The 24,076-nt window shown below is 46.7% G+C and overlaps 1 protein-coding gene across 1 annotated transcript; it reads left to right on the plus strand.

Moving 5' to 3' along the window:
* The first annotated feature begins 327 nt into the window (after positions 1 to 327).
* LOC310689381 (solute carrier family 22 member 13-like) lies at positions 328 to 23,380 on the plus strand. Its single transcript, XM_083467038.1, has 11 exons — positions 328 to 488; positions 1,573 to 1,990; positions 5,217 to 5,320; positions 8,511 to 8,665; positions 10,150 to 10,318; positions 13,633 to 13,753; positions 14,885 to 14,979; positions 17,434 to 17,648; positions 19,156 to 19,264; positions 20,248 to 20,457; positions 22,364 to 23,380. The coding sequence occupies exons 2-11, from the start codon at positions 1,619 to 1,621 to the stop codon at positions 22,440 to 22,442; spliced, it is 1,629 nt and encodes a 542-aa protein (XP_083323164.1). The 5' UTR covers positions 328 to 488; positions 1,573 to 1,618; the 3' UTR covers positions 22,443 to 23,380.
* The last annotated feature ends 696 nt before the right edge of the window (positions 23,381 to 24,076 follow it).

A 24,076-nucleotide genomic window follows, 5' to 3' on the forward strand; every position in this document is an offset into this window, starting at 1 on the left:
AATAAGAATAACTTTATTGTTTGTACCCTGCTTGTCAGGGCTTTCTTTTCAGCCGGAACTTGTTGGAACTCGTTGGGTGACATTGCCATTCTAAGAGAACAAGGCTGAGTTCTGGCACTTCTGTTTCTAGTAAAATATCACTGCCACTCATCCGACTGGGTTGCCCTGAGCACCAGCTTCCAGTGAGCACCAGCCGCCACTGGTTGACTTTTCAGATCGCCTGGAATTCTGCGATCCAAACAGGTTTGCCTCGCCTCTTCCTCTATATGTTGCTTTGAATGCAACAATATATTGCACAAGTTTACATTAACTGGCGAAGATGGTAATCTCTCTTGGAGGTGCCCAGTTCAGGGTGTGTTGACCTCCTACTGATGTCTCAACCGCCTCAGTGTTGCTAGCTTTCCTTCACGGAACATTTTTTCCCTTAGACTTCCTTTTCTTTTTTTCCTGCTATGATGTGCAAGGGAAGGAGGTACGGCTGTTAAGAAGTAAGTAGCATTGGCAAAGGTTTATGTGTGTGTGTGTGTGTAGAGATAAAGGTGTGAAACAGGGTGCTTTTTTCCTGCATCCAAAGCTCGGGAATAGTGCTGGTGCCTAGATTCAGTGGTAAAGCATCCTCATAGAAAAGTTGCCTGACTCTGGGCAGTGAAGACTTTTATTCCAGAGCAGGGATGGAAGGATCTGATAATTTGGGTTCTTGCAGTTTCTCATTTTTCTGGTTTTTCATTTCTGCAATAATTTGCAATTGTGACTATTTTTCTTCTTTAGCGATCACTCGTAGCTGAGTAAGATTGTCTTCCATGAAAATGGTCTTAACAGAGAGTCCATAAGTGACTGGATCCACACATCCTTCCACAGTGGGGACATTAGTTTCCAGGCAGGAGTTGATCACGGTGAGGGTTTGCCAAACATGCCTTCTTCTTAGCTCGTTTCTCCCTTTTGTCCTGAGTTTGAGCGTCTTCAAAGTCCATGATGCCTTTGGTAAAGGCTGTTCTCCAATTGGAGCACTCGCAGGCCAGTGTCTCCCAGTTGTTGCTGTTTATACTGCATTTTTAAAGATTTGCCTTGAGAGCATCTTTAAACTTCTTTTGTTGCCCACAGGCATTACGCTTTCCATTCTTAACTTTGGAACAGAGAAGTTGCTTTGTAAGACAATGATCAGGCATCCAAACAACATGACCAGTCCAACATCCCCACCCCACAAGAATTCTGGGAATTCTAGTTAACAAAAGGGTGCTGGGAATTGTAGATTTGTCGGGTAAACTAAGGTTCCCACGTTCTTTGTGAGAGAGGGGGGTCTGCTCTAAATGTCCTTTAAAAGTACGGTGTACACTTTGGATCACACATTGAAGCTCAATTCCTTTTTGGTTAGATGAAATCTATACTGAAATCGAGACAATATCAACACTGAATCAGAAAAAGGCAACAATAAGGAAGCGTTTGCAGGAAAGTATGTTTTTAATCTTGGCGCTTGCTGTGATAGGATAGATTCCTCAAGTTTATCAGAAGCCAAAGCCTGATTAATTATTCACCTTATCCATAGCCACAATTAAGTTTAAAGATTAATTTCAGTCCCCAGATGTGAGAACGATACAGACCGGCTGCCAAAGATCCCAGAATGATCAGATTTGGAGACATCTTGAAGGTGATCGGAGAATTCGGCAGGTTTCAGAAATGGCTGGTGCTGCTGATCTGCATCCCAAATTTCCTGACTCCCTTTCACATGTTCGGACAAGTCTTCATTGTCATGGATGTGCCTCACCACTGCAACACGAACTGGATCCTTAATATTACCCAAAACCTGACCCAAGAGCAGCAGCTGAACTTGACCATTCCCAGGAAACCAGATGGCTCTTTTGAGGAATGCTCCATGTTTACTCCTGTGGAAGGCGATATCGATTCAATCATAAAAGACGGACAAAATTCCACGGAAGCCTGCCAAGATGGTTGGGTCTACCCCACAGATCCAAAGCCTTCGTTGCTGACAGAGGTGAGTATAGTATATTCCTTGTTAACAAAACACGGTCCTGTCTCTTCTGTGGTAGATGTCTTTGTGTGTGTGTCACATGCGATTTGTATGAGACTGCTTTAAAGCGATTTCAACATTGGTATTCACCTGCTATCCCTACCGTTAAAGATCTGGATAGTGAAACTGACAGGACAGGAAATGACTTGTGGATAGACTAGTGGCAATCACCTTCTTTAAGTCTTTTAGCTGCAAGATTGTATAAAAGATCAAGGTGGTGTACCACAATGTACATATAAGCACTACAAAAAGTAAGAACAATACAAAATAATTATTGACATGAGTGGCCAGCCAAGGGGATAATTGATTTGACATGCATTTTGACATGCAGCTATCTCAAGAGGTAAATTTTTTAAACTGCTGATTTTATTTTTTTCGGGAAAAATAGGCTAACTTCTTTTTAACATCTCATTTTTATTGGCAATTTTAATATATAATTTACATGTGATGGAAACCGCTTAGAGGTTTTGATAATACAGTGGTAAAAGCTCCGCCTAATTAACTGGGCTACGATTTGCGATTCTTAACCAGGAGTTCCCAGGATAGGTTACAACAATAAAATTGTAAACTTTATTTATTTATTTTTTAAAGTGAAACAGTTAAAAATGATTTTAAAAACACAGGTTGGAACCATTCAGAACAAAACAGTGTACAGTGGTACCTCAGGTTACATACGCTTCAGGTTACATACGCTTCAGGTTACAGACTCAGCTAACCCAGAAATAGGACCTCGGGTTAAGAACTTTGCTTCAGGATGAGAACAGAAATTGTGCTCCGGTGGCAGGCCAGCAGCCCCCATTAGTTAAAGTAGTGCTTCAGGTTAAGAACAGTTTCAGGTTAAGAATGGACCTCCGGAACAAATTAAGTACGTAACCCGAGATACCACAGTATAGTGGACTAGAGTCAGGTCTCCCGAGGCAAAACACCTGAGCTGTCGAAGGCCAGGTGAACTGTACAGGGAAGATGGGAGACACACCTTCTGTGGGGAGGGAGTTCCCCAGTTCTGCCACCTAGAATGACCTCTTCCAGGCTGTGGCTCCCTTGCTTTTGGGGGATGGTAGAGACAGAGCCTAGGACTTGCCGATCAGAAGGTCGGCAGTAAGCATGTCAAAGTGCAAGTCGATAAATAGGTACCCCTCCGGCGGGAAGGTAAACAGCGTTTCCGTGCACTGCTCTGGTTCGCCAGAAGCGGCTTAGTCATGCTGGCCACATCCCTCAGCCAATAAAGTGAGATGAGCGCCGCAACCCCAGAGTCGGTCACGACTAGACCTAATGTTCAGGGGTCCCTTTACCTTTACGAGACTCCAAGAGAACTCCCTCTGATGCTCAACACCTGAGAGGGTCCTTAGGGATGTCTGTATTCAGATTTTTCTGAGGACTGGAGTGTCTTGGACTATGGAGCGATTAAATGTCAGGGCTCCAGGACCCTAAGAAATTGAGGAGTGAAGTGGCTCTCCCCCAGCCTCTCTCTCACACACATCACACACACACACACACACACACACACACAGAGAGAGAGAGAGAGAGAGAGAGAGAGAGAGAGAGAGAGAGAGAGAGAGATCCATGGTTTTCAAACTTCCTTCCCTTTGGAGATCTTTTCTACACTGACGTGTCTCCCATGGTCCTTTCGAAACACCCACACTCCAGTATTTTCCTCCCCCCAAACTGGGATATCAGGCAGAATGCACTCTGGCCATCATCAGCAGGGTCGTGCCAGAGCGCTGGACCAAAAAACAGGACCAGAGAGAAGTCGGGATTGGTTTCTGTGATCTGGGATGTCCCACTTAAAACAGGACACTTGGGGTATGGCAGAATTGTAGGGTGACTTCTAGGGTGCATTTTCAGGGTCACACAACATGCCCAGAATTCCTTGAAGCAAGAGTCACCCACATTGTGCCCGTGGGCATAATGAAATCCTTCAGATCTCCCCTTGGCACCCATTAAGCCTGTGTAAGCCCCTCCCCCTTGCACATGAGATGGTGAGGGCGGTGTGTGTTACCTTTTCCTCCCTTGAAAAGTACGTAAATCTGAATTAGGAAGAGTGGAGTTTTTTTCCTTCCTCCTCTGGAAATGCAAAATGTATGTTGGCATACTTTCTCGCCTTCTGTCTTTCAGAGTGGGGGGTGTGATCTGGGGAAGAGAAGTGACCAGAGGGAGTGATGCTCACAGCACTCACTCAGAAATCCCAATGCGCATCCCCCTTGCCATACATCCGGGTTTTCCAGGACATTTTGCCAAATCGGCCAAAATCCGCCCGAATGGCATTCTGCTGCTGCTGCTGCTACTACTACTACTACTACTACTACTAATTTATTATTATTTATACCCCGCCCACCTGGCTGGGTTTCCCCAGCCACTCTGGGCAGCTTCCAACCGAATATTAAAAACAACACAGCATCAGACATTAAAAACTTCCCTAAACAGGGCCGCCTTCAGTTGTCTTTTAAAAGTAAAATAGTTGCTTATTGCTGGGAGGCACCACTACCAAGAAGGCCCTCTGCCTGGTTCCCTGTAACCTCTCTTCTCGCAATGAGGGAACCGCCAGAAGGCCCTCGTGCTGGACCTCAGTGTCGAGGCTGGATGATGGGGGTGGAGACGCTCCTTCAGGTATACTGGAACGAGGCCGTTTAGGGCTTTAAAGATCAGCACCAACACTTGAATTGTGCTCGGAAACGTACTGGGAGCCAATGAAGAACTTTCAGGACTGGTGTTATATGGTCTCGTTGGCCGCTCCCAGTCACCAGTCTAGCTGCCGCATTCTGGATTATTTGCAGTTTCCTAGTCACCTTCAAAGGTAGTCCCACATAGAGCACATTGCAGTAGTCCAAGCGGGAGATAACGAGAGCTGCCTGAATCCCGGTCGTGTCTGGGAAAATCTGGACATTTGGCAGCCCTAACCTAGTCCAATTCCCTACAATGTAGGAATATGCAGTTGTCTCATACAGGCCTCGAACCTACAACCTTGGTGTTATCAGCACCTCGCTCTAACCAACAGAGCTATCCAGTATTATTTTTCTCCTGAGCTTGGCTGATCTAGGTGACTTAAGGAAAACAGGCCAAATTTTGAGGAGCGCGGCTTGTAATTCATGAATCATAAAGTCAGTCAAATTAAGAAAAGGGGACGTATAATATACACCATGCAGTGCTGGGAGATGGAAGGAAAAGGCGCTTTCTTCTTCTTTTCCTTTAGTTCAACTTGGTTTGCGACCGAAAGGACTTAAAAGACATCTCTCAATCCATTTACATGTCAGGTCTTCTTGTGGGAGCCTTGGTCTTTGGCCCACTGAGCGACTGGTAAGCATAACTTTTGAGATTTCATGTTGCGGCTGAGAGAAAATGGCCGCTCCATCTGCAGTTGGTGAACAGGGGAGGTATTTCAGTCATTTAGAGGGGAGGGGATTTGCCCACAACTTTGAGGCTGTTTACCTATTATATTTATTGAACAATTGTTTTGGATGCAGAAGGAGGTCCCAGATCCAGACATCTCCAGCTGGTTGCTGACAATGCAGTTTCCCATCTTCCACTTTTCCGTTTAATAACAACAACCAAGTTTCTGGTCCTCAAGGCTTTTCAAATGTATGGGCATTGCCTGGTGGGAGATTGGGTTGTTTTTGTTATGTATTTTGTGTTTTTGTGTTGTAACCACCCTGAGGCCTGGGACTATAGGACGGTGTACCAATTCAATTTTAAGAAAAGATGGCAGAGAAGGAGTTTCAGTGCCCTGCTTAGCTCCTTGCACTTTCTATGTGCCTTTGCGAAAAAAAAAAAACATTTCCTGTTCTTCCAGTTGTACACTGGAACGCCCAGTCAGAGGAGTGTGGGCAGCGATTCTCAGGGTGTGCCTGAGAGGCAAAACATATTTCTAGAAGAAGCAAGGGCAAGACAGAACCCAATGCTGATACTTTATGGAGAAATGGATCCACTATGACCTTAGTGAACTGGCCCGTCAGTTTAGCTTAGATTACCTCAGGTAGCTTTGGACAACAATCAGGGTAGCACCATCAGCTAAGTGCACTGCACTTCAAAATATAGTAAAGGTTATGTTTTTGTGCTGGTGGGTTTCACCTGATCAGGCTCCTGTTGTTGTTAAAATTTATATACCGCCCTTTGAGGATCACAGGGCAGTGTACAATATAAAAACACAAAAATATGAAACACAGTAACAAACAAAGAACAATAACCCCCATAGTTAATAAGATGGTTCAATTAGCCCAAGGCCTGGTTGCAGAGGAACGTTTTCACCCGGCGCCTCAAGGTGTATAATGAAGGCGCCAGGCGAGCCTCTCTGGGGAGAGCATTCTGCAAATGGGGAGCCACCACAAAAAAGGCCCTGTTCTTGTGTTGCCGCCCTCCAGACCTCTTGTGAAGGAGGCACCTGAAGAAGGGCCTCAGATGATGATCCCAGGATAAAGGGGGGTTATATACAAAGAGGGAGTCCTTCAGGTGTTGCGTTCCTGAGCCATTTAAGGCTTTATAGGTCAAAACAAGCACTTTGAGTTGGAAACTGTCAGGGAACTGACATCAGAGCGAGAGGCGAAGGGGAGGCTCCCAGATTCTGCAGGCGAAGGACCCAGCAGCAGGGGAAGAAGCAGCTCAGTAGAGGAGGAAGGAAATCAGCGCAACACCAGGGATAAAGGGAGGCAAATGGGGGAAGCGGAGGGAGAGCTCCGGGATTCTTCTCTGGACATCAGTGAGGAGAGCCCAGGTCCTCCACTACCCACGCCCTCCCTGCGCAGAAGACTCCCGCGCAGTGAGAGGAGGAGGCGACTAGGAGTCAGACAGCTTCTATGCTGGAAAAGGTTTAAGAAACACCCACAGACAGATTCTGCTAGCGACTGAGGCAGCAACGCGGAGATGGGCTGTGCAGTCAGAACGGTTTAACCAACACAATTAAGCCTAGAATGGCGGCAGTTTACGCACGAGTAACTCATACACATTACAGAAACTAATTGGCGGCCTGTGCAGTTTGGCCAGGATTGGCGTTATAGTTTCAAGCCATCTTACCCCAGTGAGCAACCTGGCCACCTAATTCAACACCAGGTGAAGCTTCCAAACCATCTTCAGAGGCAGTTCCACATATAACGTGTTGTGGTAATCTAACCCAGAGGTTACCAGAGCATGGGCGACAGAAGTTAACCTATCCCTGTCCAGATAGGGGCGCAGCTGGCCCACGAGCTGAAGCTGAAGGAAGGCAATTTGCAACACCAAGGCCACCTGAATGCAGAAGTACCCAAACCTCACATGCCTGCTCCTTCCAGTTTGAGCTGCTGCGTGGAGCTTCTCTCGCTGTTTAGTTATGCTGCACTAAAATCAGGTTGTGTTTGAAGACTGGTGTCAGGGAACTGCCATCAGAGGCAAGAGGAGAGGTAAGACGCTCCAGTGATGCAGGGGAGGGAACTAGCAAGGAGAGAGAGAGAGCTTCCGCTGGGGAAGGAAATCCAGGGGACACCAGGGAGAAAGGGGAGGCTGAGAGTACTGCGGAGGGGAGGCTCAGAGACTCTTCCAGTGAAATCAGCGGAGAGAGCACAGGACCTCTGCTTGGCACGCCCACGCTGCGCAGAAAGCTTCCGCGCAGAGAATCTAGGAGGAGACTTGGAGTCAAAGAATTTCTATGTTGGAGGAAGTTTAGGAGACGCCCACTAACGGATTCTGCCAGTGACTAAGACAGTTGCGTTGTAAGGGCTGTCAAACCAGGGAAAGGTTTAGCTATACGACCAGCTTGGAGCAGTTTGCAGTTTACGCACAAGCAACCCCAATTCCCATTACAGCTGAGTTATCTGTTGTTTTCTCCCAGAATCTTAACACAAGAAGCAATTGCATGACACATTTATATGCCTTGAATCTGAAAGGCTCTCAGGGGGTCTTGTGGCATACCTTAAGTGAGGTAGAGTTTGCAGAGCTGGGTTGAGATGTGCTGAGCTCCCCACCCCAGCTATGTCAGGTTCAAATGGCCTCAAAGCCTTCAAATATATATATATTTTTAATGTGTATAAGAACAGAAAGGACGACAAAATTAATAAAACTTCTTTATTTTTTTTAAAAAAACAAATTTTCATCGGTTTTTAAACAAATACAAATACAATCGGCATTTAACACTTACCCAGCAGTACAGCTAATGGTGTTTGTTTTACCCATTGTCTCTAGACATATTAAAACTTTTTTATTTGTGCTATGTACCGAATCATAGGTGAGGATGCGACTAAAAACGAGAAAAAGCATCTATCTTGCAATAAGCCACTATGGATATAAAATACCTTTTGAATGAAAATACCTTATGGGTTTCTCGCCTAGCAGGTAGGAAAGCTTTTCATGTGCAGCAACACAGGAGGGCAGGATGAGACCCTGTTTTAAATCTGTGGAGAGCCACTTGCAGTCAGTGTTGACAGCACTGAGCTACATGGCCCAGGGGTCTGATTCAGTATAAGACAAATTCTTATGTTCCTGCGAGGTGCAAGTTCTGAGCTCCCTCATTTCCCTCCTCCAGGATTGGAAGCCAACGGATGATCCTGCTCACCCTCCTCCTCATGGGCGCCTTTGGTGTCGGGGCAGGCTTTGCGCCAAATTTCTACCTCTACATCGCCTTGAGATTCATCGTGGGCGCTGCTTTTGCCGGGATCAGTATCAGCATGGCAGCATTAAGTAAGACACTTCTCTGGGGAGGTTCAGGCCTTGTCATCCAAAAATAAAAAATAAAAGATCAGCCTTCTCCAATTGGGGTCTTCCAGGTGCTTTAGACTACAACAGTGATGTGAGCCGAAGTCCAAAACATCTGGATAAAGGTAAACGTAAAGGGACCCCTGACCATTAGGTCCAGTCGTGGCCAACTCTGGGGTTGCGGCGCTCATCTCGCTTTACTGGCTGAGGGAGCCGGCGTACAGCTTCCGGGTCATGTGGCCAGCATGACTAAGCCGCTTCTGGTGAACCAGAGCAGCGCACGGAAACGCTGTTTACCTTCCCGCCAGAGCGGTACCTATTTATCTACTTGCACTTTGACATGCTTTCGAACTGCTAGGTTGGCAGGAGCAGGGACTGAGCAATGAGAGCTCAACCCGTTGCGGGGATTCGAACCGCCGACCTTCTGATTGGCAAGCCCTAGACTCTGTGGTTTAACCCACAGCGCCACCCGCGTCCCTTAAAAGATCTGGATAGCAAATGCCAATTCATCTAATCCAACCCCCTGTAATGCAGGGATCTTGCCCACCGCAGTCCTTGGCTGGACTCAAACCACCAAACTTCTGGTTAACAGCTGGACGCACTGACCCATTGCGCCAGCTGACAAATGTGAGCTTCAAGGCCGCGTGGGGATTTGAACCCTGGTCTCCAAGTTCCCAGTCCAACATGCTAACCCTGGCTCTCTCAGCTAGGGAAGAAATAACCTCAGAGTACAAGTCCATGTTGGGACGTGGGTGGTGCTGTGGGTTAAACCACAGAGCCTACGACTTGCCGATCAGAAGGTCGGCGGTTTGAATCCCCACGACGGGGTGAGCTCCCGTTGCTCGGTCCCTGCTCCTGCCAACCTAGCAGTTCGAAAGCATGAAGTGCAAGTAGATAAATAGGTACCGCTCTGGCGGGAAGGTAAACGGCGTTTCCGTGCGCTGCTCTGGTTCGCCAGAAGCGGCTTAGTCATGCTGGCCACATGACCTGGAAGCTGTACGCCGGCTCCCTTGGTCAGTAAAGCGAGATGAGTGCTGCAACCCCAGAGTCGGCCACGACTGGACCTAATGGTCAGGGGACCCTTTACCTTTACCTTACAAGTCCATGCTGCAGGAGTTATGGCCACACAGTTGATGTGTTTCTGGAAGAAATGCAAAACTCAGTCCCAATTTGCATGGGTCAAAATGCTCCTCTGCTTGCTACCAATGTAGCTTCTTCTGTGTGGCTGCATGAATGGCGCTGGGGGGACAAGGCGGGGCAAACAAGGACTTCCCCCCACATTTCTGAACTGTCATCTGTGGTTATTTTTCTTTCTTATCCACCTAGAAATAGACTTTGCTCTTGTAATTTACGTGCTTATTTAAAAGCAGCCAATAATAAAGTCAGGGTTGTTTTTTAAAAATGCAAGCGATTGTCAATGGCAGGGCCCTTTAATTTTCAGATACTGACTGTAACTTGAACCCTTTTAGCTTCGGAGTGGGTCGGGCCTTCCTATCGCCCGCTTGCGATGATCATCAGCCACTGCAGCAACGCTCTTGGGCAGATGGCCTTGGCTGGCTTGGCGTACGCCATACGTGACTGGAGACTCTACCAGATTGCTGGCTCTGCGCCAGCATTCGCCCTCTTTTTTTACATATGGTGAGTGTACAGAAGGACCAGAAATGAGACAGGAGCGAGCCGGCTGTAAATCGCACTGTGCAAGTTGGAATTAACTCTTTATTAGCAAAAACAGGATCTGCACAGGAGTGTCGGGTCTACTGAGCACAGTGACTCGTCTCAAGTAGGTCTTGCCCCTATGAAGCAGTGGAGACGGAAGGTCCCCACCTTCCCACAGCTGCTTAAGGCCCTTTTATAATGAATTGATTTTAGAATGCTGTGCGCTTCAGGTTACAGACTCCACTAACGCAGAAATAGTGCTTCAGGTTAAGAACTTTGCTTCAGGATGAGAACAGAAATCGTGCTCCGGCGGCGCGGCGGCAGTGGGAGGCCCCATTAGCTAAAGTGGTGCTTCAGGTTAAGAACAGTTTCAGGTTAAGTACGGACCTCTGGAACGAATTAAGTACTTAACCCGAGGTACCACTGTATTATTTTACTGTTGTTAGCTGCTCTGAGCCTGGCTTTGGCTGGGGAGGGCAGGATATAAATAAAATTTATTATTATTATTATTATTATTATTATTATTATTATTATTATTATTCCTCTCCAGGGCTTTCCCCAAGCAATCAGAGACTGTGCCCATGTGCAGCCAACCTTTTCTCCACCCTTTCAATGCCTCTCCTGGTTCTTGGAGACTATGGGGGAGGAGATCTTGTCACAACAGGAGGGGGAGATCCCCATGTCTCTTCACCAGCCAGACTCACCTCTGGCCCCCCTCCTCTCCAGCCTCTGCTTCTGGTCTGTTCTCTGTCACAGTCTCTTCCTGCTCACTAAACCCAGTTACTTTTTCAGCTTCCGAAATCTCCACCTCCCAGTTTCCTCCCTCTTCTCCCTCTAACCACTCATCATTGTCCCATCACCAACCCCTGGGCTTTGAGCTGGTTCCTCCCAACATTCTTCTGCGTCCAACTAGTGTTAGAAACTGAAATGTGAAAGCTAGCAGTTAAGTGGCACCTTAAATCTAGGTTCTGGGCGCAACAACGGAATGTCTAGGCCAGGGGTCAGCAACCCGCGGCTCCGGAGCCACATGTGGCTCTTTCACACCTTTTCCGCGGCTCCAGGACGGATACTAGCGAGGGGAGGAGGCGCATTGTGCGCCCCGACACTCCCCACTGTGGCGGGTGCTGTACTGGCTGTGACGTCGCATGGGGGGGTGCGTGCGTTAGTCACGCACCGTCCCGACGTCACCTTCCCGCCCAACCCCCTACATTGTAAGGGGCATGTACGCTGGTCACTGCATTGAAAGGGGGCATGTACGCTGGTCACTGTTTTGAAGGGGAGTGAAGAACACACACACACAAAAAGGTAACTTGTTAATTTAACGTTTATTTCTATGAGGAGGAGTAATTCTGAGGGGTCAAACAAAGAAATAATAAAAAAGTGACAAAAAAGTTATTTTTATAATGACAGGTTTTGTGGCTCCCAGTTTTTTTTCTTCGGAAACGGGTCCAAGTGGCTCTTTTTGTCTTAAAGGTTGCAGACCCCTGGTCTAGGTGTGCTTTTTTATAACAAGAATACAAAGCTGAAAATGAATGAACTGCAGCTAAAATATTATGTTCATTTTTCACATGGTCTAGTCCTTCCCCTGCCCACCCCCAATATTCTTAAGAGGGACACTTCTCCAGAGAGAAGCTGGAAGTGTGGAGGCAGAAAAAGGTCCTCCTTTCCTTCCCCTCTGCAGTTTTAATCTGAAATCTTAGGCAGCGTATTGCATCCAGAGCTCAGAAACTGCTTGTGCTAATGAAATTCCTTCTTGCAAAATGCGCCTAGAAAAATGGGAGTTTCGCACACTGCTTCCAACCAGGCCATGACAGTTGGACTGCATGTAAAAATATACAGCGTGCAATGATTAAGTGAAATGGTGGCATCAACTCCTATCTACCCTGTGTTTTAAGATCTATTAGGGACCTAGATAGGGATGCGGGTGGTACTGTGGGTTAAACCACAGAGCCTAGGGCTTGCCATTCAGAAGGTCGGCGGTTCAAATCCCCGTGACGGGGTGAGCTCCCGTTGCTCGGTCCCTGCTCCTACCAACCTAGCAGTTCGAAAGCACGTCAAAGTGCAAGTACATAAATAGGTACCGCTCCGGCAGGAAGGTAAACGGCGTTTCCGTGCGCTGCTCTGGTACGCCAGAAGCGTCTTAGTCATGCTGGCCACATGACCTGGAAGCTGTACGCCGGCTCCCTCGGTCAATAAAGCGAGATGAGTGCTGCAGCCCCAGAGTCGGCCACGACTGGACCTAATGGTCAGGGGTCCCTTTACCCTTTACCTTTTAGGGACCTAGATAAAATAAACAGCCTTCTTCATGCCCTCCAGAGGAGGGCAACCAAAATGGTCAAAGGCCTGGAAACGATGCCTTATGAGGAACGGCTAAGGGAGCTGGGCATGTTTAGCCTGGAGAAGAGGAGGTTAAGGGGTGATATGATAGCCATGTTCAAATATATAAAAGGATGTCACATAGAGGAGGGAGAAAGGTTGTTTTCTGCTGCTCCAGAGAAGCGGACATGGAGCAATGGATCCAAACTACAAGAAAGAAGATTCCACCTAAACATTAGGAAGAACTTCCTGACAGTAAGAGCTGTTCGACAGTGGAATTTGCTGCCAAGGAGTGTGGTGGAGTCTTCTTCTTTGGAGGTCTTTAAGCAGAGGCTTGACAACCATATGTCAGGAGTGCTCTGATGGTGTTTCCTGCTTGGCAGGGGGTTGGACTCGACGGCCCTTGTGGTATCTTCCAACTCTATGATTCTATGATTCTATGATTCTATTCTTCAAAGGCTTTTTTGTCTCTTTTAATGGCCGAAATCTAATTTTGGCACCTGATCGCATCATTATAACTGCGATTTTGTTCTGGCCTGTTAATGTTTACTGAAGTTCTCTTTGCAGTGCTATGGAGCCCCAAGGATTCTGATGCAGCCTTGCCCCAACCTGGTGTCCATCAGCCCCCATCATCCCCATCCATCAGGGCCAATGGTCAGGGATGAAAAGAGCAACATCAAGCAACACCTGGAGGGCACAGTTTGAGGAAGGCTGCCTTCTGCGCTCTCCTAGCACCAGATTTAGGGTGGTGCAGGCATTTCCCCTGCACAGGCCACAGAGGGAGTGCAAAATGGAGAAGATCCATAATTGAGAAGGTCCATTTGGAGGCGCCAAGTTTTGGCCTCGCTAAGGGTGCCGTATAACCAAAGTCTGCCCCCGTTTTCACCAGACCAGACCACAGCACAGCAGACCACTACCCACCTCAGCTCCTTTCCAGGTTAATGCACTTGCTGTGCTTCACAAACTCTTGTCTTCTTCAGGGTTCTTCCCAAGTCTGCGCGATGGCTTGCGACAAAAGGGAAGGTCGAGGAAGCCAAAAAAGAGCTTCGAAAAGCCGCTTTCATTAACAAACGAACTGTCTCAGAAGAACTACTCAACCAGGTAACCTGGGATTTCTATTGCTCCTTTTCTGAAGGAAGGATATGGGGAGGATATGGAAAAAGCAAACGGTGTGATGGGGAAAGGGAAAACAAGACCATTGAAAAAAGAGATATTCCTGCCCTGCGATATTTGAGTCCCTCATCAAACTGCATGTTGTTGGGATACTGCCAGGAAGACGGGGGCATCAGGTAGGCATCAGGCAGGCCCCCAGCTGGCTCCAGCCGGCAGCCAGTCTCCCTTGGAGCAGCATCAAAGAGCGGCATGAGCCTCAGATACGTTTAGAGACCCGTGCAGGCTCTGTCAGCAGAGTGTGTAAATCATCTCATAGCAGAAGAGGCGGACAGAGAGATGTGCAAGCATAATGTACAGCATTTTATTCAGCATAGTTCAGGAACAAAGGAAAACATGTCTGCTTCCCTTCGTCTCCAGTAAAACAGCAGAGATGCAAAAGCTATATACAAACGGAAGTTCCCAGCAAGTGCTGGAAGTAAACAGGCATGTGACACACAACAGCCTGTTCCCTTTTAAGGTGGAACGGAACTATATCCTAACACATTTGACTTAAAAAAAAAAAATGTTTATCCACTTTGAGTATCTACTATTTAGCTGTCCACCTGCCCCTCCAAACCACCGCTGCCTTCTCATTTTATTTAATTTACTACAAAATGTATATATACCACCCATTCTCCAAGGAGGTATGGAGGACAGCTTACATTAAATCTGGGGAACATCCATGAGATGTTGTGAAACTACAACTCCCATCAGCCTCAGCATGGTTGGTGATGATGGGAGTTGTATTTCAACAACACCTGGAGGGCCAATGGTCCCCCCGATCGGACTTACATGGTTCCCTAATTCCTCATAGGCCTGTGAGATTTGGGCTGGGGGTGGGAGACGAGTCCAAGTACATCCTGTCAAGTTTGTGGCTGAGTGGAATCTCTCCAGTCTCGGCTCAACTTGCTAACCCACCTGGCACTCCAGCTGTTTTGGACTAAAATTCCCATTGTCCCAAGCCAGAACAGCTGCCCTGGCAGATGGATCTGATGGGAATTGTAGTCCAACCAGTTTGGGAACAGCCATCCTTGATTCTGGCTGATGTTCTGTGTCTGTCTTGTCTTGCACATTTTGAAGCTCACTCCAGAAGAGAAGGTGAAATCTGGGAATATCCTGGATATTTTCAAGAAGCCGCATCTAAGGATTTTGACTTTAATAATGGTCATAGTCTGGTAAGTATTCCAAACTATATCAATTCAGTACAGTATTTTATTTTATTTTAAAAATCCAATGTCTACATGGAAAGGCATCACCAGATGAAGCTTCCTTGTTATTCGTTCTCTGTATTTTAGTCGTTTAGTCGTGTCTGACTCTTCGTGACCCCCTGGACCAGAGCACGCCAGGCACTCCTGTCTTCCACTGCCTCCCTCAGTTTGGTCAAACTCATGTTGGTACCTTCAAGAACACTGTCCCACCATCTTGTCCTCTGTCGTCCCCTTCTCCTTGTGCCCTCCATCTTTCCCAACATCAGGGTCTTTTCCAGGGAGTCTTCTCTTCTCATGAGGTGGCCAAAGTATCGGAGCCTCAGCTTCAGGATCTGTCCTTCCAGTGAGCACTCAGGGCTGATTTCCTTCAGAATGGATCGGCTTGATCTTCTTGCTGCCCATGGGACTCTCAAGAGTCTCCTCCAGCACCATAATTCAAAAGCATCAATTCTTTGGCGATCAGCCTTCTTTATGGTCCAGCTCTCACTTCCATACATCACTACTGGGGAAACCATAGCTTTGACTATACAGGCCTTTGTTGGCAAGGTGATGTCTCTGCTTTTTAGGATGCTGTCGTTCTCTAGGTATACAATAATCAGTGGCTTATAGAAAAACCTTTGACTTCTATCCGATGAGGCTCTGTTTGGTCTAAGGCCAGATTTTTCTCTTGCCCCGTGAATGGCTTGGCTGCTTTACTGAGAATTAACTTTCGTTGGCTGAAATATTTCAAGGCCACTCTTAGTAAAACCTGTAGGGTGGGTGGCAATGAAAGCGTAGTTCACGCGCTCCAGAAAACGATTCTTAAATATCAAGTACAGTCGAATAAACGAAAGGGCAGCAAGCTGCAAAGGAAGCATGAAAATCAGTGGAATGTGCGGAACGAAAACTTTGCCCAACTTTACAGACAAAAAGTCGTGTCAAATATGTCAGTAGGGTTGGTGCCAAGCAGGCCTCCTTGGAGAGCGTGTTCTGCAAAGAGGGTATCCCTAAGGTGGTCCTCTTTCAACTCACGGCTCACCTTACTTTGGATGGGGAAAGGATGGGAGAAGGCCTTTGGCAGTGTCTGCAAAGTTCAGGGAGAACCATGTGATAGAAAGCAGCCATTGGAATTTGCATGCATATATCTCCATCAAATACAACAAACGCACAGTGGCGTAGCGTGGGTTGTCAGCACCTGGGGCAAGGCAAGTAATTTGCGCCCCCTAACCCGTGGATTTGCGCCCCCTAACCCTAACCCCCAGATGTTGCGCCCGGTGTGGCAGGCCCCCCCTGCACCCCCCATGCTACGCCACTGCAAACGCATACCCTCCAATTGTCCCGATTTTCCAGGGACAGTCCTGGAATTACAAAAGGTAGAGGGCACGGAAGAAACAGGGAGCAGAGTGGAGCACAAAGAGTCCCGGTTTTCTTTCTGTTTCAATTCTTTGTGTGGATGTGTCTAATCTTGCCCCTTTCTAAAATTTGTTCATTGGCGTGTGCTTTTCTTTTTGTAAATCTACCAAAGAATAAAACAAAACAAAACCGGGATTAAGGGGTTTTCTCATGATGGTGGAGGGTGTGTGTGTTTTGTGTCCCATTGGTGGTGGTGGAAATGCTTGGGGGTCGGGGGACAAAAAAAATAGGGGAGGTTGAGGAGGGTCAGTTTTGGGGGAGTCAGAAATGTCCTTATTTTCATCTGAGGAATGTTGGAGGGCAGGGGTCAGCAAACGTTTTCAGCAGGGAGCCGGTCCACTGTCCCTCAGATCTTGTGGGGGGTCGGACTATATTTTTTTTTGGGGGGGGGAATGAACGAATTCCTATGCCCCACAAATAACCCAGAGATGCATTTTAAATAAAAGGACACATTCTACTCATGTAAAAACACGCTGTTTCCTGGACCGTCCGCAGGCCAGATTTAGAAGGCGAATGGGCCGCATCTGGCCCCTGGGCCTTAGTTTGCCTAACCATGTGGGAGGATATGCAAAGGAATGTTTTTGGGAATGGGCGAAATGTGTATGCTGTGTCCCAGATGTAAAAACAAAATAACGGCATATGCTACAGGCAGAGTTTTTAGGCTGTTTTTATTGATCTTGAATGAGACCTTTTGGTTTGTTGTTGTTTTATTATAGTTTCCAGAAGGGCATCAGGGCTAGTCTCAGGCAGCAAAAATAGAGTTGGTTTCAACAGTTCTAAACACTGCCTGTCATAGCCTGGAGGGCTAGGAATGAGTTCTCCCATTGAAAATGAAAAATTAGAGTCTGAAGAAACTGAATTCTTCACCCAAGCCTGCGTTATTGCATTCTTTTGTGGAACTGCATCCCAATGCTGTGCCCTTATTCTAACTAGCACTGAAGTTTAGTGGTGGGCTTGTGTGAGCCAGATATTAAAATGAACAATAGTAATAAATGCAGAATGAACAGTAATTTCTTGCTTGGTTCCCAGGTTTGCAGACAGTCTTGTGTATTACGGAGTGAGCCTTCATGTTGGGGATTTTGGCTTGGACATCTACATGACCCAGCTTGTGTTTGGAGCTGTGGAAATACCATCTCGAGCCTCCTGTATCTTCCTCCTCCAGTGGATGGGGAGGAAAAAGTGCCAGGCCGCTTGGCTTCTTCTGAGCGGAGTCGTGTGTTTGCTCATCCCTGCTATTCCAAAAGGTACAAAAAGCCGCTTGAGAGAGAAAACCTAGAAGGCAAACTGCAAGGCAGGCAAGGGGAACCTGCAGCCCTCCAGATGTTGCTGAATTTCAATTCCAATCATCCCTGAGCATTGGCCATCTTGGCTGGGGGATGATGGGAGCTGGAGTTCAACATCCCTCATTGTAAGGTCTGAACCACAGGCCTTCGACTGTTTCAGAAGTGTCTCTGTGTCTTCAGGAATCCCCTGAGGTATGTGAAGAGGACACAGCAGCCAGGCACTGGTGGAGTTATTATGGGGTGCCACAAGGCTCTGGGTCTATTGCACAGGGGACCTGATCTTCTGCCCCATGCCTCCTAATTTTTTTAAAGGGTTGCTTACAAGGAGGCTGGACCCTCTATAAAGTGCACCCACCCACCCTGTTATTTGCCACAGGCAAATCTGGAGCCTGAACGCCAGGACTTTTAAGTAGCTAGCAATGCCCTTGCAGGCATGGCTTGCGTAATCAGCTGCTTCTCTCTTCAACTTTGCTTTCTTACACTTCCATCCATTTCCTCCTTTCCTTGTTTCTTCCCTCCCATTCCTTTCTTCGAACCAAGACTCTCAAGGGATTAACTTCTGAAAAAAACAAAACAGGGCACACTGGTTTGCATGACAATTACGCGTGCTAGTTTATACATAAAGATGCAAATTTTAGAAGCAGTTAAAGGTAAAGGGACCCCTGACTGTTAAGTCTAGTCACGGACAACTCTGGGGTTGCGGCACTCATCTTGCTTTATTGGCCGAGGGAGCCAGCGTACAGCTCCCTGGTCATGTGGCCAGCAGGACTAAGCCGCTTCTGGCGAACCAGAACAGCGCACAGAAACGCCATTTACCTTCCTGTCGGAGCGGTACCTATTTAACTATTTCAAGCCGAGGGAGCCGGCATTTGTCCATAGACAGCTTCCGGGTCATGTGGCCAGCATGACTAAGCAGCTTCTGGCAAACCAGAGCAGTGCACAGAAATGCCGTTTACCTTCCTGCTGGAGCGGTACCCATTTATCTACTTGCACTGGCGTGCTTTCATACTGCTAGGTTAGCAGCAGCTGGGACCGAGCAATGGGAGCTCATCCCGTCACGGGGATTCGAACCGCTGACCTTCTGATCGGCAAGCCCAAGAGGCTCAGTGGTTTAGACCACTGCACCACCCGCGTCCCTTAGAAATTTGATGGCATTTCTCCAGGGGCTTGGGTAGAGCGCCATTTCCTACACCATGAGATTCTCCTAAATGGAGAGGTTGAACCCAGGATCTTCTACAAGCAAAGTGTCTGCTCTACCACTGAACCAGAGTCTTTCTGCAAATGGGCACCAGAAAACCTTTCAACTTCCCATGCATTCCTGGGTTAGAGTAGCTCTGGATATCCATAGGACAACAGGCGACATTTCAGAACTGGATTAGACATTTTCCTAGGCCTGTGGTCTTTCAACAATGCCTTACCTTCATTTTTTGTTATTTAGTTTCTAACCTCATTGCCTGTCTTTGCCCAGACTTCCCTGTGATTGTGACGGTCCTGGCTGTTATTGGCAAGTCTGCGTTGGCTGCCTCCTTTTCAACCACCTATGTGTTTTCTGCGGAAGTCTTTCCCACTGTTGTCAGGTGAGGATCTACTACACAAAGCACACTGTATTCTAAAAAACATCCTCTACAAATTTTGCTCAAATAAGGTGAAGACAGTGGCGGTGCATCTCGCCAGCGTTTGGGTTGGACGTGACCCTGACGGTGAAGATAACATTTTAAAAAATACAGGTAGGTAGCCATGTTGGTCTGCCGTAGTTGAAAACAAAATTAAAAAATTCCTTCCTGCAGCACCTTAGAGACCAACTAAGTGTGTTATTGGTATGAGCTTTCGTGTGCATCTGAAGAAGTGTGCATGCACACGAAAGCTCATACCAATAACTAACTTTGTTGGTCTCTAAGGTGCTACTAGGGACGCGGGTGGCGCTGTGGGTTAAACCACAGAACCTAGGACTTGCCGATCAGAAGGTCAGTGGTTTGAATCCCCGCGACAGGGTGAGCTCCTGTTGCTCGGTTCCTGCTCCTGCCAACCTGGCAGTTTGAAAGCACGTCAAAGTGCAAGTAGATAAATAGGTACCGCTCCGGCGGGAAGATAAACGGCGTTTCCGTGCGCTGCTCTGGTTCGCCAGAAGTGGCTTAGTCATGCTGGCCACATGACCCGGAAGCTGTACACCGGCTCCCTCGGCCAATAAAGTGAGATGAGCGCCGCAACCCCAGAGTCGGTCACGACTGGACCTAATGGTCAGGGGTCCCTTTACCTTTACCTTAAGGTGCTACTGGAAGGATTTTTGTTTATTTTTAAAAATGCATCGCGACTGATAAAATAGCGGGCAAAACATTGTATGCTGGGCAAAATTGCATGCAATCGTAAACTGGTGCAGCATTGCGGTGAAGTGAATTTGAGATTGAAAAAAATGAGAAGGTCAGAGATACCAAAACAGATATGTTTGTTGATCCTTATGCACGGGGCAGTTTCTTTACTTCTGGAAACTTGCCCCTGGCCGGGCGCACCTGTCTGTGCCTCCTCTCAGGCATCGCTCTCTGTGTTTTGCTACTTCCACCAGGCAAAGCAGTTTAGGCTTGTGCTCCATGGCTGCCAGAATAGGGGGCATCCTTGCCCCACTTGTGGGTCTCCTGGACAAGTTCCACCCTGCGATTCCCATGGTGATCTTTGGGGGCATAGCACTGGCCGCGGGAATCCTCTGCTTCTTCCTTCCTGAGACACGGAACCAAGATCTCCAGGACGACACTGGCAAATCCCCAGCCAGTCAGAGGTGAGTTTCAGGGGATTTTAGAACAGCTCTGCATAAGAAGTTAAGAGGTTGACATTTTTTGCACATTGCATACACTAAGTCTGCTCCATTCTCGCCTCCTCCACCCCTGCCTCTGTGCTCTCTCTCTCTTTTTTAATTGACTTAAGAAAATTATACAGACAGCAAAATGAAGACATCTAAGTTAACATTGCCTTCTACCAATAAGAAATAATAATAACTATTACAATATTGAAAATACTAAAAATACAGTTACTTCCCCTTTTGAACTTCTATTCTTGTTACAATATATTACTATTCTATAAGAACCTATTATATCCTTTGCTGTCCCATATATTATTTTATTTCCGAAATTCAACCTAACCCTCCCCTCCTCCCCACGGCTTCCTTTCATCTCTGTGAGATCTTCCCAACATAATTTTTTTTCTAGTTGGTTTAACAGAATAAAATAACATGAAAACTAATTACTTCTTTTGTCCTTACATGCTTAACAGTTAAGCGTGCTGTCTCTTTTTTTGGTTAAGTCCACTGAGTAAAAGGGGTTTTTCTCCCAAGACCTGAGTCCGTGTGACAGGGTTAATGGTGGATGAGTTCAGTGTTTTAAGAAATAAAATATTAGGTGGTTCCCCCTCCCCAATATCATTGCTATTGAAATTGCAGTTTAAGCTTTTCTTCCTGACCAGCAATGTTTGTGAAATTTGCCACGCATACCCCACACATAGCATTTTAAAAAATGCTAGGAAAGCTTAAATTCAGGAGGGCCAACTTGAATAAAATATTCGTGGGGGAGGAAAGCTCCTCCATGCATAATCAATCACATGATATAGTGTGCCCATCAACTTGGGTCCCTCAAATATTGTATTGGGGAGGGGGATGAAGACCTCTTGGCTTCTAGGCGTCAGCATCTATGCTTAAGTTTGTATTAACATGCAGGGGGGCGAGTGGAATGGACGAAGAATTTCATGGAGATTGTGGCAGAAGAGAGAAAGTTTGAAATCCCCTCTCTACACGCTGGGGAAACCAGTGGCTGGGGAAACCCAGCCAGAGGGGTGGGGTATAAATAATAAAATTATTATTATTATTGCACTGTGATCTTGATAACAATCCCCACCCCTGTGCAATAGGTAATTTAAAAAACAACAACACCCAATGTGATTACTAATTATGCTGTTAATTGCATGTAACTAAGCCCTAATCGTGCCTATGATTGATGGGTAGGACTTGAATGAATGAAATCGCTGTTAGGCTAGGAACCAGCTTGTTGTTGTTGTTTAGTCGTTTAGTCGTGTCCGACTCTTCATGACCCCATGGACCAGAGCACGCCAGGCACTCCTGTCTTCCACTGCCTCCCGCAGTTTGGTCAAACTCATGCTGGTAGCTTCGAGAACACTGTCCAACCATCTCGTCCTCTGTCGTCCCCTTCTCCTTGTGCCCTCCATCTTTCCCAACATCAGGGTCTTTTCCAGGGAGTCTTATTTTCTCATGAGGTGGCCAAAGTATTGGAGCCTCAGCTTCAGGATCTGTCCTTCCAGTGAGCACTTAGGGCTGATTTCCTTCAGAATGGATCGGTTTGATCTCCTTGCAGTCCATGGGACTCTCAAGAGTCCTCCAGCACCATAATTCAAAAGCATAAATTCTTCGGCGATCAGCCTTCTTTATGGTCCAGCTCTCACTTCCAGTGAGAGGAACCAGCTTACCAAACTGTAAACAAGAAAAGGAAAGGCGAAAGAGGCAAGTTTATTTTGGCTTGCGAATATCGCTTGGTGATCATTTCTGCTCACCCCAGGTGACCACAGAAGAGTGACAGCTTGGAAGTCTCCATGGAAGAGATCGCAATGGGTGGGGATGAGGATAGGGGGGCAATTGGGGGCTGCTGTACGTGATGTTTATTTGTGTTCCTTTCCCTTAGGTCCAAAAACGCTCTTGGGGAAAAACCCGTGCAGAAAGCTGGCGAAACGAAAGAACATACCAACAGCACATACCTCTAGCCGAAACATCACATCTCTTTGCAGTCCAAAGGAATGGTGGGACATCTGCGGAAGATTTTAGCAGGCAGATGATGTGGATCTACCTCTCGATTGTTCACCCGCCGTGCTCAGGCTGCCTAGGAAAACATGCAGCCCTGCAAGTCCCAGTGATCCAGATGTGTACCTAGGGAAGGCAGGTGCCGTGTCCCTTTAAAGCGGCCTCCCAGTCACACCAGTCAGGATTGCCATTCCTTTTCATCCAGCAGGGATGAGGAACCAGTCGCCCTCTGGATATTATTGGACTTTGATTCCCATCATCCCTGCCAAGGGTCATACTGGCTGAGGCTGATGGGAAATGAAGTCCAGCAATCTCTGGAGCCACAGGTTCCCCATCCCTGTTAAATAAAGTCTCTTTTTCTGACCGGTTCAGGCTGGTATATTTCATGTGTCTTGAAACACCTGTGTGTGGCTATCCATTTGCCCAATTCATCATCTGTTTTGGACCAATAAAGCCATAAGCAGCCCAAAGGGTGACCATCTCAAGGAGATCGAAAAGACACAGTCCAACCTTTAATATCTACCCTACTTGAAATTCCATCTTGTATCAAGGTGAGGTTGAATACCCCCCCCCCCAAAAAAAAGAACAGGGGCTTATCTGTTGTAGCCCCAGAACTATGGAATGTTCTCCCTCAGATTGCTCACACAGTTTCTATCCATCTGGTCCTCTTGAATGCAAATTAAGACCTTTATGTTACACGGCACTTTTGGTAAAATGGTAGCTTTTTCCAGCTTCACTGTTTTCATTTTGTGGCTGCTCTTCTTTATCTGTGTCCCTGGTTTTTAATTAATTTTAACATATTATGATCTCTCTCTCTCTCTCTCTCTTTTGTACACTCCTTTGAGACACTTCTGCCGAAGACTGGTCTAAAAATATTGTAAATAAAAATAAGTGAAGAATAGGTGAAGACGCTGGCAAATATTTGAAAGGACCCCTGACAGAATGGACCTTGTGAACGGTACTGTTGATTATAGGGGTACATAGAGGGTGGGAGCTTCCAGGCAAGTTTGACCCACTACTATTAGTGCTTTCCACCATTTAAAAAAATAAATTAGCCACAAACTGGTGATGAGAAAGCAGTTTCAGACATGGTAGAAACTGGCGACAAGATGGAGAAGGGCCACAGAGTTTCGGGTTAGGTAAGGACAGGTAACGTGGTCAGTTTTGATTTCCCTCCATTTCTCATTTTTCCAGGATCAGTTCTCTATGTTTCCACACCAATTTGCAATTCTGCTTTTTAAGTCCTCGTGAACATTCACCAGCATTTTAGTGTGAATTTCTCCTAATATACGCAATTATTATTATTATTTTGCATGCAGCATTCTCCAGCACAATTCATTTTTGCATGTTGTTCTCACTAATATATACACACATTAGAAATGTGTTTCAGAATTTGGAGAAGTGCAAATGTTGGAAGAACGAATGTGTCTTGGTTTGAATATTTCAGAAAGCGCAATATTCACTTCGAATGTGAACTAATAATAATAATAGTGTTGAAGCACGTGCAAATACTTTCCCACCAGATCAACTCCCCAAATAATCTCAGTAGTGGAGAAACACATATTTTGTTTGTAATGCTTCAAGTTCCAGGCCCAGT

Source organism: Podarcis liolepis (genome assembly GCF_965112155.1).
Source record: "Podarcis liolepis genome assembly, chromosome: 12".
In the NCBI taxonomy this organism is placed as follows: domain Eukaryota; kingdom Metazoa; phylum Chordata; class Lepidosauria; order Squamata; family Lacertidae; genus Podarcis; species Podarcis liolepis.

What these genes read in the sequence shown, in the direction of transcription:
- LOC310689381 (XM_083467038.1), top strand. Translation starts at nt 1,619, where the DNA reads ATGATCAGATTTGGAGACATCTTGAAGGTGATCGGAGAATTCGGCAGG. An exon ending in GTCTTTCCCACTGTTGTCAG is followed by an intron (nt 19,265 to 20,247) that starts GTGAGGATCTAC and finishes TACTTCCACCAG; the next exon opens with GCAAAGCAGTTTAGGCTTGT. An exon ending in AAATCCCCAGCCAGTCAGAG is followed by an intron (nt 20,458 to 22,363) that starts GTGAGTTTCAGG and finishes CCTTTCCCTTAG; the next exon opens with GTCCAAAAACGCTCTTGGGG.